The following is a 15936-nucleotide window of genomic DNA, read 5'->3' on the forward strand; positions in this document are numbered from 1 at the left end:
AAGAACTTTATGCCCGAGCTAAACTAAAGTCATGTCCGTCAATAAAAGAAAACAGGTTTTATTGTTTTCCTAATTTTAACGTCACAACTGTATTACAGAACAGGAAAATTAAGATGCCAGAAAATCGGTTTGAAAAGCTTGTACCATCATAAATTTGTTCTGAGATATTCTTTACTAACGTCTGGAACGCACTTGACGGTTTTTACCGATCGGACTTTCTTACCACCTCCACCGTACCAAATTATAACTTAGCTCTTGACTAAGACTGGTCAATCACGAAATCCGATGCACGAGAGCTGAACCGTATTCGACTCGAGGTATTATGAGCCGCGTACATTGGCGCTGTGGTCGGGCGTAATTTGGGTTTTATCGACAAGTGTGACTATAATATGCTCCGGGCATTATTTCGGTGGAAAACAAAATCCAGCAAAAAGAATAAAAGATTTTTTCTTGTCAGTACTCTTCTACACTACAGTTACTTACTCAAGAATTTGAGGGGTGAGCAAATCAACGGTAATAGGATGGTAAACTCTGCTTTGCTAGATGAGAAAATTCGCAGTAAAATTAACGGAAATATTGATATTGGGCTAATTCAATAAGAAAAAAGCCTTTTTAATGTTGTTAAGGATGTTCCGTAAGAAAAAATTATTGATGCCTAAGCAGGTAAAAAAAAATCCCCCCTTCAAACACTAAATAAGTTTAATATGAGCAAATTGAACGCCCATTCTAAAACCAGCTAAAGAACGTTGTCCATAATCAGGAACTGTAATTTTTTGACTTTTCTTGCTACTTGTTCTTATCTTCTTGGTCAAAATGGGCTCTAAAATTTTCACTTGCTGCTTCTTAAATTTTTCGCTCTAACTACGGTAAGCTGTGAGGCTTTAGCTTATGCATAGAGGTTAAATGATTTTAGACCGTTATCTAGTTATATACAAGGAAACGTTAATCTAGAAGGAAATTAAATAAAAAAAACAAGTTTTTTAAACTGAAAGTAAGGAGCGACATTAAAACTTAAAACGAACAGAAATTATTCCGTATATGAAAGGGGCTGTCCCCTCCTCAACGCCTCGCTCTTTACGCTAAAGTTTTTTATTGTTTTAAAAAATAAAGTTGTGAGACAGAGTCAAACTTTAGCGTAAAGAGCGAGGCGTTGAGGAGGGGACAGCCCCTTTCATATACGGAATAATTTCTGTTCGTTTTAAGTTTTAATGTCGCTCCTTACTTTCAGTTTAAAAAACTTGTTTTTTTTATTTAATTTCTGATCGTTTTTTAGTTAATGCAGCTTTTATTTGCATAAAAATCTTACTTTTCTTTTTCTAAATGGATGTCTTTACAAATTAACTTACGTAACTAACTTATATATTCGTATATTTTTCTTCTGGCAAAAAATACAAAGTTGCAGATTTTTGCATATATGAGCTTGAAACCTATGTAATAGGTTTTTCTGATACGCTGAATCTGACGGTGTGATTTTCATTAAAATTATTTCACTTGTAGGGGATATTTCTCCCCTCTTTAAAAAATCGAGTAAATTTTCTCAGGTTCGTAGCCTTTGATGAGTAATACTATACTTAATAAAATTTATATATTTAGAATCAGCATTATAAACACATTCTTTTGATACATTTATTGACATCAAAATTCCGTTTTTAAAAGTTTCGATTACTATTGAGCCGTATCGCTTGTTTTTTTATTGTTTTTTTTTGTTACGTATATGTTATTACGTATATGAGGGGTTCTCCCTTAGTCAATACCACGCTCTTTACGTTAAAAGTTAAAAAAAAGTTTTGATTCACAAACCACTGAATCACAAAGGCCTTTTAATTAGAATATATAGCTCTTTTTAAATAAATAAAAAAAAACTGTAGCGTAAAGAGCGAGGTTTTGACTTGGGGGAGAACCCCCTCACATACGTTATAATTTCTGTTCGTTTAAAGTTCTAATATTAATTCTTACATTTCAGTTGAAAAAACATGATTTTTTTTATTTAATTTCTGATCGTTTTTTAAATAATGCTTGGAAATCCGGAGCCCCCTTCATAGAAATGTCCCTTACCCCAAAGAAACATCCTCCACGGAAATATTCTTCAGAGTAACCCACTCCTCTAGCCCCCCCTCTTGAAAAAATCCTTCCTGAAAATGGTTGTATACTTCCCAATAACCAATAAATAATGCTGGCAAGTCTGGCGCCCCCTTCATGGCAATTTCCCTTCCCCCATGAAAACTTCCTTTATGAACAGATCCTCCAATATAACCCCCGATCCACCCTTCCCTCCCACTACCAGAAAAAAACTCCTGAAAACTTCTGTATACTTCCCAATAACCAATACTATATGTTAACATTGGGTAAAGTTCATAACTTTTAGCCCTCCCTCTGGGAACTTCGGGGGATTAAGTCATCCTAAAAGATATATTTATCATATTTTCGACCATGCTGAACAAAATGGCTATCTCAAAATTTTGATTGGATGACTTTGGGAAAAAAATAAGCCTGGGAGGGGGCGTAGTTGCCCTCCATTTTTTTGGTCATTTAAAGGGCACTAGAAATTTTAATTTTCGTTCCAATGAGCCCTCCAACGATATTATAGGACCATTGGGTCGATACGATTACCCCTGGAAAAAAAAAACAACAAAAAAACAAATAAACACGCATCTGTGATCTTTCTTCTGGCAAAAAATGCAAAATTCCACATTTTTGTAGATAGGAGCTTGAAACCTCTACAGTAGGGTTCTCTGATATGCTGAATATGATGGTGTTATTTTCATTAAGGTTCTATAACTTTTAGGGGGTCTTTCCCCCTTTTTTTGAAAATCAGCCAAATTTTCTCAGGCGCGTAACTTTTGATGGTTAGCATTAAACTTGATATAAATTATATATTTGAAATCAGCATTGAAATCTGATTCTTTTGATATATCTATTGGTATCAAAAACCCGTTTTCTAGAGTTTCGGTTACCATTGAGCCGGGTCGCTCCTTACTTACAGTTCGTTACCACGAACTGTTTGATAGCTATCTAGATGGAAAGGTTATCTAGAAACAAGGCCGTATCCAGGAGGGTAAGGGGGCTTGAAACACCCTCTCCCCTCGAAAGGTTTGTCCGATTCGTGAAAAAGTTCCAAAAATCAATATAATTTTTTTTTGACGCGTTTTTTAAAGATTTTTTGTACCCCCTTCCCCGAAAAACCCTTTTGTACCTCCTTCCCCTTCGAATGAAATTCCTGGATACGGCCCTGTCTAGAAGAAATATAACCGTTATCTGGAAGAAAAAATAATTATAAGAAAATGAATGTTTTATTGCTCAATAATAAGGGACAGGTTTCCATGTAAACTCATGACCTTCTCTGTAAAAAAGCCAATAAAATACATTAAATAAGGAAAAGGTTAAAGGAAAGAGAATACGAGAGAATTTGTCAATTTTGGAGACACTGTTGACACTTCCTGCAATTATTGCCTGTCTTTTTCTTGCTTTTCGATATTTCGGATTAGCTGTAATGCAGTGTACAAGCTGCATAAGGCAATGTTCCTTCTCTTTATGGAAAGAAGACACCGCAGAGGGTGCTGCAGGGCAGGTTTTCCGTCGTAGTCGTATTTCAGTCCTTGGTTGATGATTATAACATTTCTGATTGTGTAACTGCAAAAAAAAAAACATACACAAACACAAATTTTCGCAGATATATAAATGTTAAATGTGAATGTCCAAAATCTGTTATGTCGACATTCACCAGTGAATGTCCGAAATTCCTTTTTCTCTGCTTCGACTCAGTTAGCTTTGCGAATCAGCTTCTTCAGCTTTTTGCAAGCTTTGATGGTATGGTTAAAGTTAGGTTGCGTTAGATAAAGTTACGTTAGACTAGGTTATAAATCTCAGAAATACGTTAAAAGTCTAACCGGACCTGTCACAATTAAACCTTGCATATATATATAAATATATATATATATATATATATATATATATATATATATATATATATATATATATATATATATATATATATATATATATATATATATATATATATATATATATATATATATATATATATATATATATATATATAATTGGAGTGGCAATGCTGACTAAATCCAAGGAGAAAAAAAGTTATTTCGGACATTCACCAATTTTGGACATTCACAGTAACATATATATATATATATATATATATATATATATATATATATATATATATATATATATATATATATATATATATATATATATATATATATATATATATATATATATATATATATATATATATATATATATATATATATATATATATATATATATATATATATATATATATATATATATATATATATATATATATATATATATATATATATATATATATATATATATATATATATATACGTATATATATACGTATATATATACGTATATTTCCTCCATCCATAATCAGCTCATCCTTTCTTTCATAATATCCCTAAAAAGCGTTTTTTTTTTGTAATCCGTCTAAAATTCCTCTGGAAAAGGTTTAACCAATCTTCTGAAGTATCAGCTTTTTAGGACCGTACTTGACTATTGTCATTAACGTAGATTTTATAATCTTGGTCCGAAGACTTATCTTGCTATTCTTCCAAATTTTTTCCGACAGTGGAAATGCACCCTGAGCCTTGGCTATTCTACTTTTTACATCTTCAGTGCATCCAGCTTCTTCAATTATATTACTACCCAGGTAAGTGGAAGTTTCCACTTGATCGATCTTCCCGTTACCCAAGATCACTTCTTCAAATTCATTATTCCTAGTCAAAGCGACTTGGTCTTCTTAACATTGATTTTCAAGCCTATTCTTGCAACCTGAACTCTCAAAACCTCCAAAAATCGACTGATGGAGATAGTAGAGATTCAAATGGAATTTACACACAGTTACTGGAACGAATAGAGAAGATCCCAGGTGGAAATACAAAATCTTTGTTAGGAGACTTTGATTCTCAGTCTGGTAGAAATGGGGATAGATATGATCCTAACCAAGATAAATTCGGTGCAGTAAAGGAACATAGTAACGGTTACAAAACTTTGAGTTTTGTTAGTAAATATATTAGTTATAAACAATAAAGTGTTTGGTAACGAAATGGAACGTAAGTTAACACGGTACACACGTGATGGTAAGACCACCAAACTTATTGATTACATTATTGCAAATAGAAGACTGCCAGGATCGGTATAAGACACTGGGTGCAAATAGAAGACTGCCTTGCATATATATATATATATATATATATATATATATATATATATATATATATATATATATATATATATATATATATATATATATATATATATATATATATATATATATATATATATATATATATATATATATATATATATATATATATATATATATATATATATATATTTGACTCTCATCCTAGAGGGCACCTATACTCCAATTGCCACTATGATAAATGTAATCAATGGGAGAATACATATCCCGGTATGATTGAAAAGAATCCTAAGCTTGATTTTAGTTTATTGCTAAGAGATTGGTATCGTCGTGGTTTTAGATTGTTCTGGGAGGAGGCATCGGGTCAGCGATTCAACTGTTGGAACAACAAAAGAATTTGGTTTCTACGTCATCGTTGTGAAGACAATGGGTGTTATGATTATAAGCCCACTGATTTTTATTTGGCTGTGACGGAATGTGATTCGCCACTTGAGGACACTATTTGTGACATTGCTTCAAATAAGCAAATTGAAACATGTGAATTCTACAGAATGAACGAGAATAGTATCATTGACTATACAAAGAGATATGACAAGAGTGAAGTTACACTCTACTGTAGAAAATGCGACCCTGACATTGCAGCACATCAGGATCAGTATACTGTGAATTCAGATAATCTACCTGCATTAGTTGTTATCGACAAATACCTATACCTAGTAGAAGATGAAATCTAAAGAGTAGAAAAGTCGTTTTTATAATGTACATACATTTTTCATTTATTAATAAACAATTTCACATACATTTTTAGAACATTTTATTCGTAGGGATCTAAAATCAATATTAAACACGCTTGTAAGTATATTTTCCACTAGAAAGTCGTTCAATCGAGGTAAGTCAACGTAGATGTCGAGAAACTGCTTGTAGGTATAGCCACGACATCCGAACACGAAAAAGAGTAGTGTATGAAAGCCACATGTCTTAGTAGTTAAATCCTGTACTCTTCGTTGATTTTGAATAATAGTTTTCCCACTGCTTTCAATAAAGTTGCTGATGTATGGAGTGTAGGATTTATACGATAAGCCAAGAGGATAAAAAAAAATTCAATATTCTTCGCTGTTTGAAAGATGCATAGCCAATGACCTGTCTTCAAAGTCGATGTACTGCTATTAACAATGATTAGGGTGTTGTTAACACTTAGAATTTTTTCAATGAAGTCCGATGGTATGCAATAGGACTTGTACTGGGACATGTATGGAACCATATTAAATACGTTGATTATTTGGTTTGTGTTCATGGTGCTAGGTCTAGTAGAACACTGCCGTCGGTTGTGATTTCCCAATAGGTTTCAAATTGACTCAATGATAATAGTGTGATACGCTCAGTCAAAGCATCGGCAAATTTGCATTCTAAACGTACATTCCCTGTTTGTACTATGCTCATATCCTGGGTCCCCGACAAGTCCAAAACAATTACACCATGATTTTTGAAAACATTGAATTGGTTATTCCATTTTCGAATAGTTGAGAGTCATGATCTAGGGATTGCATGGTCAACTCGTACAGAGTTCTATAGGATTTTTTGTCAAATGATAGTGTACAGTGGAATACAATTCACTTTGCACACATGGCTTGATAGACCGAGAAAATTAAAATAATGGGGGGATTCAGTCCAGGATCAAACAGCACTGCCACTCTTCACAAAGGCCAAAGCCAATTTTAATGGGATATCTCCTTTGATAAATGATGATTCGCTATAGCTACGAGAGCCGGTGGCAATGTGACGTTGATTGGTGATCGTATGAGGGACAAGAAGTTTAATGTTGTTATCATTGGCTCTTAGCTTTTCCACTGCCAATGCAACAGAGCTCATAACCTGTTATTTTTGGACGTGGAGAATTGCCGATGTGATAATGACATTTGCATTGGGTGCTGCAGGAAGTGTTTTTCTCAAAATGAAATTCGACGGGGCTAGTTGCAACTTTATGTCAATCCTGACATTGGGGGGTAACCATTGGGATATATTGAATATCTCATGATTTAATTTTCCAACCAGATGATAGTTCTGGGTCACTGCAGTAGTCAACTCACCGTCAGTATCAACACCTGATCGATATTCATAGCCCAATGATTGTCCTCTCAACTTCTTGTATGCCTTTGGTGTCATCATCATAAATTGTATGTAGCTTGCATAGTTGGATAAATTATTGCTAGTGCTCACCAATGTCCTATTAATAAATACATTAATTTTTTTGAACCGGTTGTGTAGAATACAGTTTTCGTAGGAGAGACCATCGGCAGCAGTTGGAGTATTGTTATCTGACTTTTTCTTCACCGCGAAATTTAAATCAATAAATGTTGATGAAAAATTAATGAAATAGTCTTCATTTGAAATATTTGAAAGTGTTTATTTTCCAAGAGGGGTTTTTAGGGGTGAAGTTGTTAATAGTAGCTATACTTGACCCTGACATCAACGTTTTCAGCATTGAACAGATTCAACGAGGAACTGATTGATGGATGTGATTTCTTGTGGGGGAAATAAGTCATCTTAAGAGAAGAAATCCTTCTTTGATCTAACAGTCTTTTTTCTTTTTCTTCTTCTTGTTGGTCTTCGTTGTTTTATTTCTCGAAGTCCTTATTGATGTCCTTCGCTTCCGCCTGGGTAGAGACTGATGAGTGAATGACACGCACGCATCCTTTTCGATCCCTCCCCATTTTGCCGAGATTTTAATTGCTCACCAACGGCTCTTGCTGAAGATCTAATATTTTCCTTAACACTGTTCTTGAAATCCTTACCCGACCCCCAGTCCTGTAGTGATGAGGCAGCAAAATTTGATGCAGCAGGTAAAAGATATTTTCTGGCAAGGGGCAGTGCAGAACGAAATAGCCTAGCAAACAAGCTACAAAGACCATAGCCAGACCTTGTGGTACGCCCCTTGTATTAGTCCAGTCCATTGCCTATTTGATGTGGACTCAGAGCACCAACATAGCAATCGATATTGGGACAGACAAATGGAACTCTCCTATTTTTAAATTTAGGTTGCGTTACCGACAACAGGTAGAAAATGACATGTAATGACTGTTAAACCTTTTTTTATTTCTAGAGGATCACCCAATTCACTTCTTAGTGTTAACTGAAAGAGTTCCAAATACGAAGTGTTTACAGGAACATACTGAAGATGCTTTATATTATAGTGATGAACAAGTTCATGGGTTGTTTTTCGTTCAAGAACACTTAGGAGGGGGAAATTTTAATTACCAACTCTCGATGTTTCCACAAAATATGCATAGAGAAATATGCAAGAGTCCGAGGCAAAACCAGGTGGATAATCAGCAAAAATAATTTGATCCATCCCGTAAACAGTGCCAGCGTTTTTCCCATTGATCATATTCTGTTTAAAGCCAAGAACGTCTCTCAGATTATCACTGAGAATAATTATTTCAGTGTCAACAGATGAAGTAATGTAAATCCTATTTTATTCCAATGAATAATCAAAATGGAATGTGCCATTCCTACGATATGAGATTTTTCTATTGATCGTCCGACACAAATCGCTCATATCATCATATTCAATATATTTTAATTTGACATGTGGATGTTCGCTAGATTTAAGTGCTTCAACCCATTCATAGTCGACAAAGAGTGACCAATCGAATGGTATAACTTTTGTACCAAGTACGAGATCCTTTCTCAGAATGCTGTAAGTATCTTTCAAAGTGCAATCAACCGAAGCCAGTTACTGCTTTCTGTCACCAAGTTTAGGTACGGGGGAGAGTTTCGCTCAAAAATAACTTTTTTTAATAATACAGGTGCAGAATCGGTCAGCGACGTAGGATATGAATGTTACTTAGAAATCATTGGGCATTGTCAATATCTTAAACACCGATCCAAGAATCAAAATCAAAGTTGTATCCTAGCAACCGAACAAGTAACTGTTTCCTACCCCTGTGAGTACGAGTCTTTAATATCTTTTCAATTTGATAGATTTCACTATTATTTACAATTTTTTGTTGTTTATAGTCATAAAGGCCGCCGAGAATCTTTTTATCTTTGGTATTGTGCAAACGATAAATTATGGGTTTAGTGTCTAGGATTTTTGCCACTTTAAAAAGTTCTGTGGATTACAAGTAATTACCCTTTTCAAAAACATTAGTTGTTCTATTAATTCGAACAGTATCACCAACATTGAATTTTTTTCTTCTTGACAATCGTTTCATTGGAATATTATTTAAGAAAGGTGTCAATTGTATCATGATCAGAATGATGAACTTCCGTTGGAGTTGAATTGGACAATGATCGATGAGGTCGTTGATTATAAATCAACATGATTTTATCTAAATCATGAATAAAAGCAGATGTATTTTCAATGTACAGTATTTTGAAATTAAAAGTCGAATAGTTCTTATCAATCATTCGGCCAATGCAGCCTTTATAGGACTATGACTATGATAGAGCACTGTATTATATTTCGCTAGTACTTTTGCAACATGGGGATTAACAAATTCACTACCGCGATCCGTTTGAATTTTTTTATAAGAATCCTGTTCGAGAATACTTTCAATGGCCTGAGCAACTTCAACATCTCTCTTCGAGCGCAATGGAATGGCATATGCATAGCGACTAAAAACACTGCAAGTAGAATATACTTGTACGGTGTATTGTGACGTCTTTGAATTTCATCTAGAGTTAGGAGATCTGCTTGCATTACATGCAATGGGAAAAAGGCTTTAGTTTTTCGATAATGATTAGCACGAAGTCTATGATTTCTATGCAGAGTTTAACTTAATTTATTTTGTAAATAGTCTTGTACACTTTTAGCGTGAACACCAGTGACTTTGAAAATAGTGGTGGAGGAACTTAAACTCCCCTATTCACCAATATTTTCATAAACACGTTTCATAACTTCAACCATTTTGAATGTAAACGTGTAGTGTAACAACCGCTACCCTTTTGTATAATGGTGGTTGGCGATGGGGGTGATGGTGACTTGATGCGTTTTCGCTTTTGTCTAGCTATCAGTGGTGTACTGCTCCCCACCATTGTCAAGTTTCCACTAGGTGTGCTAGTATTTTCCAAAATTGATTTAAAATCTTCTTCTTCTTCTTCATGTTCATATTTTAATGGTGTTGAGGGTCCATGTTCATTTAATTTTTTTAGAATTTGCCTATTGCTAATAAGGCTTTTGGGGAAGTTTAATGCATTTAGAAAGGTGTATAGATTAGTGTCAAATAGAAATACTACTTTGCAATTTGTAACAGTGTCATATATTAAATAAAGTAGATTACTCCTCTTTGCCCTTAATTATGATCCCCTTCCCAGTGTAGTTAACTAGAAAATGATTCATAACACATGACATGGGATAAGTTATGAGTCGTTTACTTTTTTCACGACATGAGTGGGGCATTAGATTAACAGTTTTTGATACAATTGAATTCAATTCCTCCTTCTTTAATTGTGTTCCAGCAGCAGCAGCAGAATCCTGAGGAGATGATTTTTTTTTTTTGTGATCAATACCACTGGCCTTCGCACGATAGGGCTTATGTTTGTCCACTCGGCGAAGTGCATCTTGAAGTAAAAGCAGTTTTTTATCATCCTCAATGTTCTCATTGTCAATGAATTTACTCAGATTGTTCTCAAAGGGTTCCAAGGGTGAGAGAGAGAGTTCTATTGGAATCAATTTATAGGGTTTGGCCATTCTCTAGAGAAAAACTGTTTACAAGTCCTGCAATTATTGGCAGTAAAAGTGTAAAAAAGCTACCACCCGCCTTAAGAAGTCGTTTTTTTTACAAATTCTATCCTTTGTTCTTAGAGGCCAATGTATGTACAATGGAACGATGTTGCTTAGCCTGTTGGTTAACTATCTCTATAAGTTGAACATTACCCTTAGTCATTTTTGTAAAATGTCGAGATCTTAGATTAATTAAATCATTGTCAACACCATGTTTGAGTATGGCTTTGCTAAGCAAGGGTTTTGAAGTGCTTAAAACTGAAAATAAATGTGTATTTTCATGTAGTTTCTTCAGTGTCATGATAGCAACTAATAGGTCTTTTTACTGTTCACGGGGATATATACTGTAATTTCATTGTCGAAAATATCTGTGACTACACGCAAATCCTCGGGTGTATTTTGATTAAGATCCAATAGGACGTAGCTGTAGGATTTATTAGTTGCCTGATTGTACCCTGAAAGTAGAAGTTTGGGGGAGCCGGGGATTTGTTTATTGAGAGTTATTAGCGAGCTAGAATCACGAACAACTCTGTAGATGATACAGTAGGTGCCGTTTAATGCACGTGTTCGCATACATTTGCTCTGATGAAAGAGGTTGTGTAGAATCAGAGTAATGGAAATCAGTTTATGATGAGAGCGAACGGTGAACAATTGCAGCATTTCCTGGGACCATTGTTCAATAAATTCAGCCAGATCGTCAATAATCAGCCAAGAGTTTCGTTCAATAATGCTTAAAACATCAAGTCCCTGTATGAATTGTATCTGCACCAAGCCCGTCGTGCCAATTGCTTTTATTTTATCGTATGACTCCTGCCAAAAATGAAAGAATAGTATATTTTTTTCGACTTTTCCACAAACATTTTATCGTAATTTAAAATTATTTTAGTTAAGAGTTCCGATTTGCCCGACATTGATTGCTCACACAGAAACAATCTGAATGGTGTTTTAAATTGATACATGTTCCCTTCAACAGTTTACCTAGACAACTAACTGTAGACTATAGTTGTCTAATGAATAAATAATTTCCCTATTCCGTTCAAGAATAATGAGAAAAACAAAATCACTAAAAAATCATATTTCTTGTATTAAAAAAACAGCACTTTACACAAGAAAAAATATACTTAAGATTTTTTTTAAATTTATTTATAATAAAAAAAGCATTTCAAAAAAATGCACTAGAAAAAGCACTTTAATAAATATACTTTATTTATAAAAAAATACAAAATTTAATGAAAAAAAATACACTTTGAATAATATCACTTTTTTTAATTTGAATACAACGTGTATATTTACAAAAGCACAAAATCTGCTCTAAGTAAAAAAAAGATAACTTTGGTAGTGGTGGCGAACCCCCTTCTGGCTGCCGGCCGCCCCCCCCCCTGGGCCGCGAGGCCTCCCCCCCCCACCTGGGCCGCGAGCCCCCCCCCCCCCCAAGGTTTTGGGAAATTTATTGTACTTTACTCAAACCGAGACTTTCCCTATGGCTAACACATTCGGCTCAGTCGGAAGTTAAATAGTGCCCCAAGGGGGAGGGTAGTCACACCGTCTTGACAAGCAGAGACCTTGTCGGAAATGGTGCTCATGGCAATTTTTTCTATATTTACAGTGAAGTTCCTGTAGTTCAGTGAACGAATTGCCAGCAATTTTGCTCGTGGAATTGTAATTTGAACGATACAATTCCTATAGATGTCCATGTCGATATTCTTATCCACATAGCGCGTGGGTACTCCTTTGCAACGTTTTTTGATTTCCTCGTTGTGTGTCTGTATAAAGTACACCTTCGGACTAACAAACATACCACGGGAAATCATGTCGCTTCTCGTTTCTGATTTAAAAAATAAAAGCTGATTTGGCGCCCGACGTTTCACTAGCTCTGAGTAAACCCCACTCCAATTGTTGTAGTCCATCCACGAGCTGATGATTCTACCGTGCGCCAAATCATCAAGTAGGTTTGAAGTTTTTACTTTTAGCAGTAGAAAATCAGTGTCTTCGTAACTTAACTCTATCTATCCCCTTTCTGGACAATATATTTTAGCCACATAGTAGCGGAATCTTAACTTGATCTTCTTAGAGTGCGATCCCTAAGATCACACTGCCCGCTGAAATATTTTCATTATGGACAATGTTTCTGTATTTCCTATCCAATAGTAACAAATCTAGACCAATGATTGTAAAGGAAGTGTAATTGGGATCGACCCTAATTTGAGTATAATGCTCGAGATCGGTCACGACGTCACAACGATTCCTATTGCGAACACTCTCGCACATTTTACCAAAAGCCGAATTTAAAATGAGCTTATAAATATCTTTTTCGGCTCTTGACAAAAGTGTCAACAAACGTTTTCAGATAGGGTTTTTGACTAAACTGGAGGGTTCTATGAACCTTTGTGACGTTGAAACCGTTTTTGCACATCCATTTTAAAGCCACATGATGTACAACAATATTTTTCTTCGGCAGAATGTCAGCAATAAGTTTTATTTTGAAGGTTACCAATGCAATCCGTCCACCTCGACCAAACGTCTATTGCGGGGGCTCAAAAAGTCCCTAGTCACAGGTCTAATGATGTATGGAAAAACAAAATCCTTTACCGAATCGTGAAGCTCAACTGGTATCTCCCCATCAATTTCAAAAAACCATCCAACCAGCCCATTCTCCTCAACACTGTCAATGTTGGGGAAATGGGGAGCTTGAGGGTCATTGAGCCATTTATAGTCATCGCAGGGTAGTGCATAATGGGACATGGCCGAGGGGTAGGGAGAATTCATATCAAGGAAAACTGCATCTGATTTTGTCCCCGTTTGCTCTCCAGTTCGATAAGTTTCCAAGATACGATCCCCGTCAAAAACATATCCACCCCTCATTGACCTCTCGATGAACAGGTGCTGATCGATCTCGGTGATCAGCCCGATTTTTTCACCGCTAATTTATAGGATGAGGTAATACCCAAAATCAAGATTAAATTCCCAAAATATTTTGTCCGTATTTTTACACATAATGCCTAACAAAAGTTAACACATCACTCGACAAATACAGCTTGCAGTAGTCAAACCCATTGTTACACCCTCCCTCTGGACACCCTTTTTTAGCAAAACTGTATTCATCGGGGGTGCACCTACGATCGTGTAGACTGTCGAAAAACGATTCGATCGAGGGAATAGTTTCCTTGGCGAATCTCGACATGGAACAGTAATAATCATAAGGATATATGCCCTTTACCGTCAACAAATCATATAAATCATTTGGAAATTGTTGCTTGAGCAGGGGGAAAGCGTTACAGCCGTCATCGTTCTTCTGCACTTGAATTAATTTGCTCAATAAATTGGGTGAAAAACTGTAGGAATCTAAAAAGTTAATTTTATTCGTGTACTCAATTTCAGCTTCAGCAAATTTTCACACAAATTCCCAAACAAGCAACTTTTCCGATGATTTAGGAATGAAATTGTAGGAAGAGCTATCTATCACCCATGCATTATCCACTGTTCCATTTCTTTGAAGATGTACCATTGCTGGTAGCACATACTTCAGATCGTAGTTAGAACTGTGTATAAAAACCGGAAGAAAGAGTTGCTGTTTAATTTTTAAATTACATGAATTGTGAGCCCATCCCCGAAAGTTACTTTTTCCCGTTGAATTGGGGTCAATAAGATGATTGTGATCCTGGACCGCGTCTTTTGGGGCAAGAGCGCCCCTACAAACCCAACAAATTGTCCCCTTTTCTATTGCCCGTTGCTCCTTATTTGATAATGACATTGGGTAGTTGGTGTGACGAAAACGTGAAATTGCACCGTTCGCTGTTTTTATTAAAGACACCCATAACTTCTCCATGCTACCCTCCTCATCCATAGTAAAAAAAACTCTTCCAGTTGCACTTTATTATTGGAATCGCGACGGGCAGGCGCATAGGAACACGCAACTAGTTTGTGTTCCTTGACTATATTTGACCTTGATGGGTCCGATACTTCCACCAGTCTTGATTCACAGTCCAAAGATACTTTATCAACCTGTAAAAGGGAATTTTGGAAGTTTTGAAATTGTAAAGTATCTTTGACTTCTGCTGGCATTTCTATTCTTTGATTGCCATGAATTTTGCAATATCTCATGTGATCCGAAAATGTTCGTTCAGATCTAAATGGGGAAAGGCACATGGGGCATTAGCGAAGTTCCCCTTTCTTCGTGCCTAGAGATAAGAGTCGACTTATTGCCGTAACGGAGAAAAAATGACCATAGGAATTTACATCTTTGGGAGGCTCATAGATAATCCAAACCGAATTTTTAACATTATCTACCAACGGTGTCCTAACTGAATATAAAACCCCTTTTTTATTCGGTTTCTTTCCCCCATTTACTAATTCTGTGTCATGCTGGAGAACAACCAGCCCCAACCCGAGATTTCCATTTGCTTTTTCAAATATAGTTATTTCTTTTAAGGACACTGGATACTTTCCCTCTAAACAGTCAAAATTTACTTCAGGGAAATTTTCTCCACCGTTACGTGCAATTCTGTCGAGATTTTTCATTGTTGACTTATAATTCAATGTTTTATGGGCTTCTGCTAAAAATGCATACTTAAAGCATTGCGGCCCTGTGTCAAATCCGAAACCCTGAACCCCCCCCCTGTAGCCGACAAATCTGGGTGGCATTTTATTCTTCGACTACCCCACCCTCCTCTTAAACTAAAGTTTTTTTTAAATATACTAAGGTTCAGATCCATGTGTTCAATATATAAAATTATGGACCCGCTTGCCCTCTCGTTAAATGTGTCCAAGGTTAATATTAATTTTTTAACCCAATTGAAAAAGTTACCCTCAAATTCATTTAGACCAGGGTAAAAAGTGTGATTGCCAGTTGAAAAATGAAAATAAAAAATGTCCCCAGATGTCCTCTTTTGTAAATAAACTTTTTGTTTTACCGATGCTTTAATCCCCCCCGGACCCCCCCCCCCCAATTCTTAATCTGAATCTAAATAAGTGCTCAAATTCGGTTGATGTATGTATGAAGAACATTTCTAAGATATGT

The 15936-nt window shown here is 35.6% G+C and overlaps 1 protein-coding gene across 1 annotated transcript in view; it reads right to left on the minus strand.

The window, feature by feature from the left end:
• Window positions 1-3274: 3274 nt before the first annotated feature.
• LOC148951939 (gamma-aminobutyric acid receptor subunit alpha-6-like) overlaps window positions 3275-15936 on the minus strand; it is a 153874-nt gene continuing 141212 nt past the window's right edge. The window contains exon 10 of the mRNA XM_089089104.1: window positions 3275-3630. Coding sequence (XP_088945230.1) covers window positions 3298-3630 — 333 coding nt within the window. The 3' untranslated portion in view covers window positions 3275-3297. The remainder of the gene's footprint in view (window positions 3631-15936) is intronic.

The sequence above is a fragment of the Artemia sp. Qi Xiang Cuo genome, chromosome 5 (genome assembly GCF_049724085.1).
Source record: "Artemia sp. Qi Xiang Cuo chromosome 5, ASM4972408v1, whole genome shotgun sequence".
Classification (NCBI taxonomy): Eukaryota; Metazoa; Arthropoda; class Branchiopoda; order Anostraca; family Artemiidae; genus Artemia; species Artemia sp. Qi Xiang Cuo.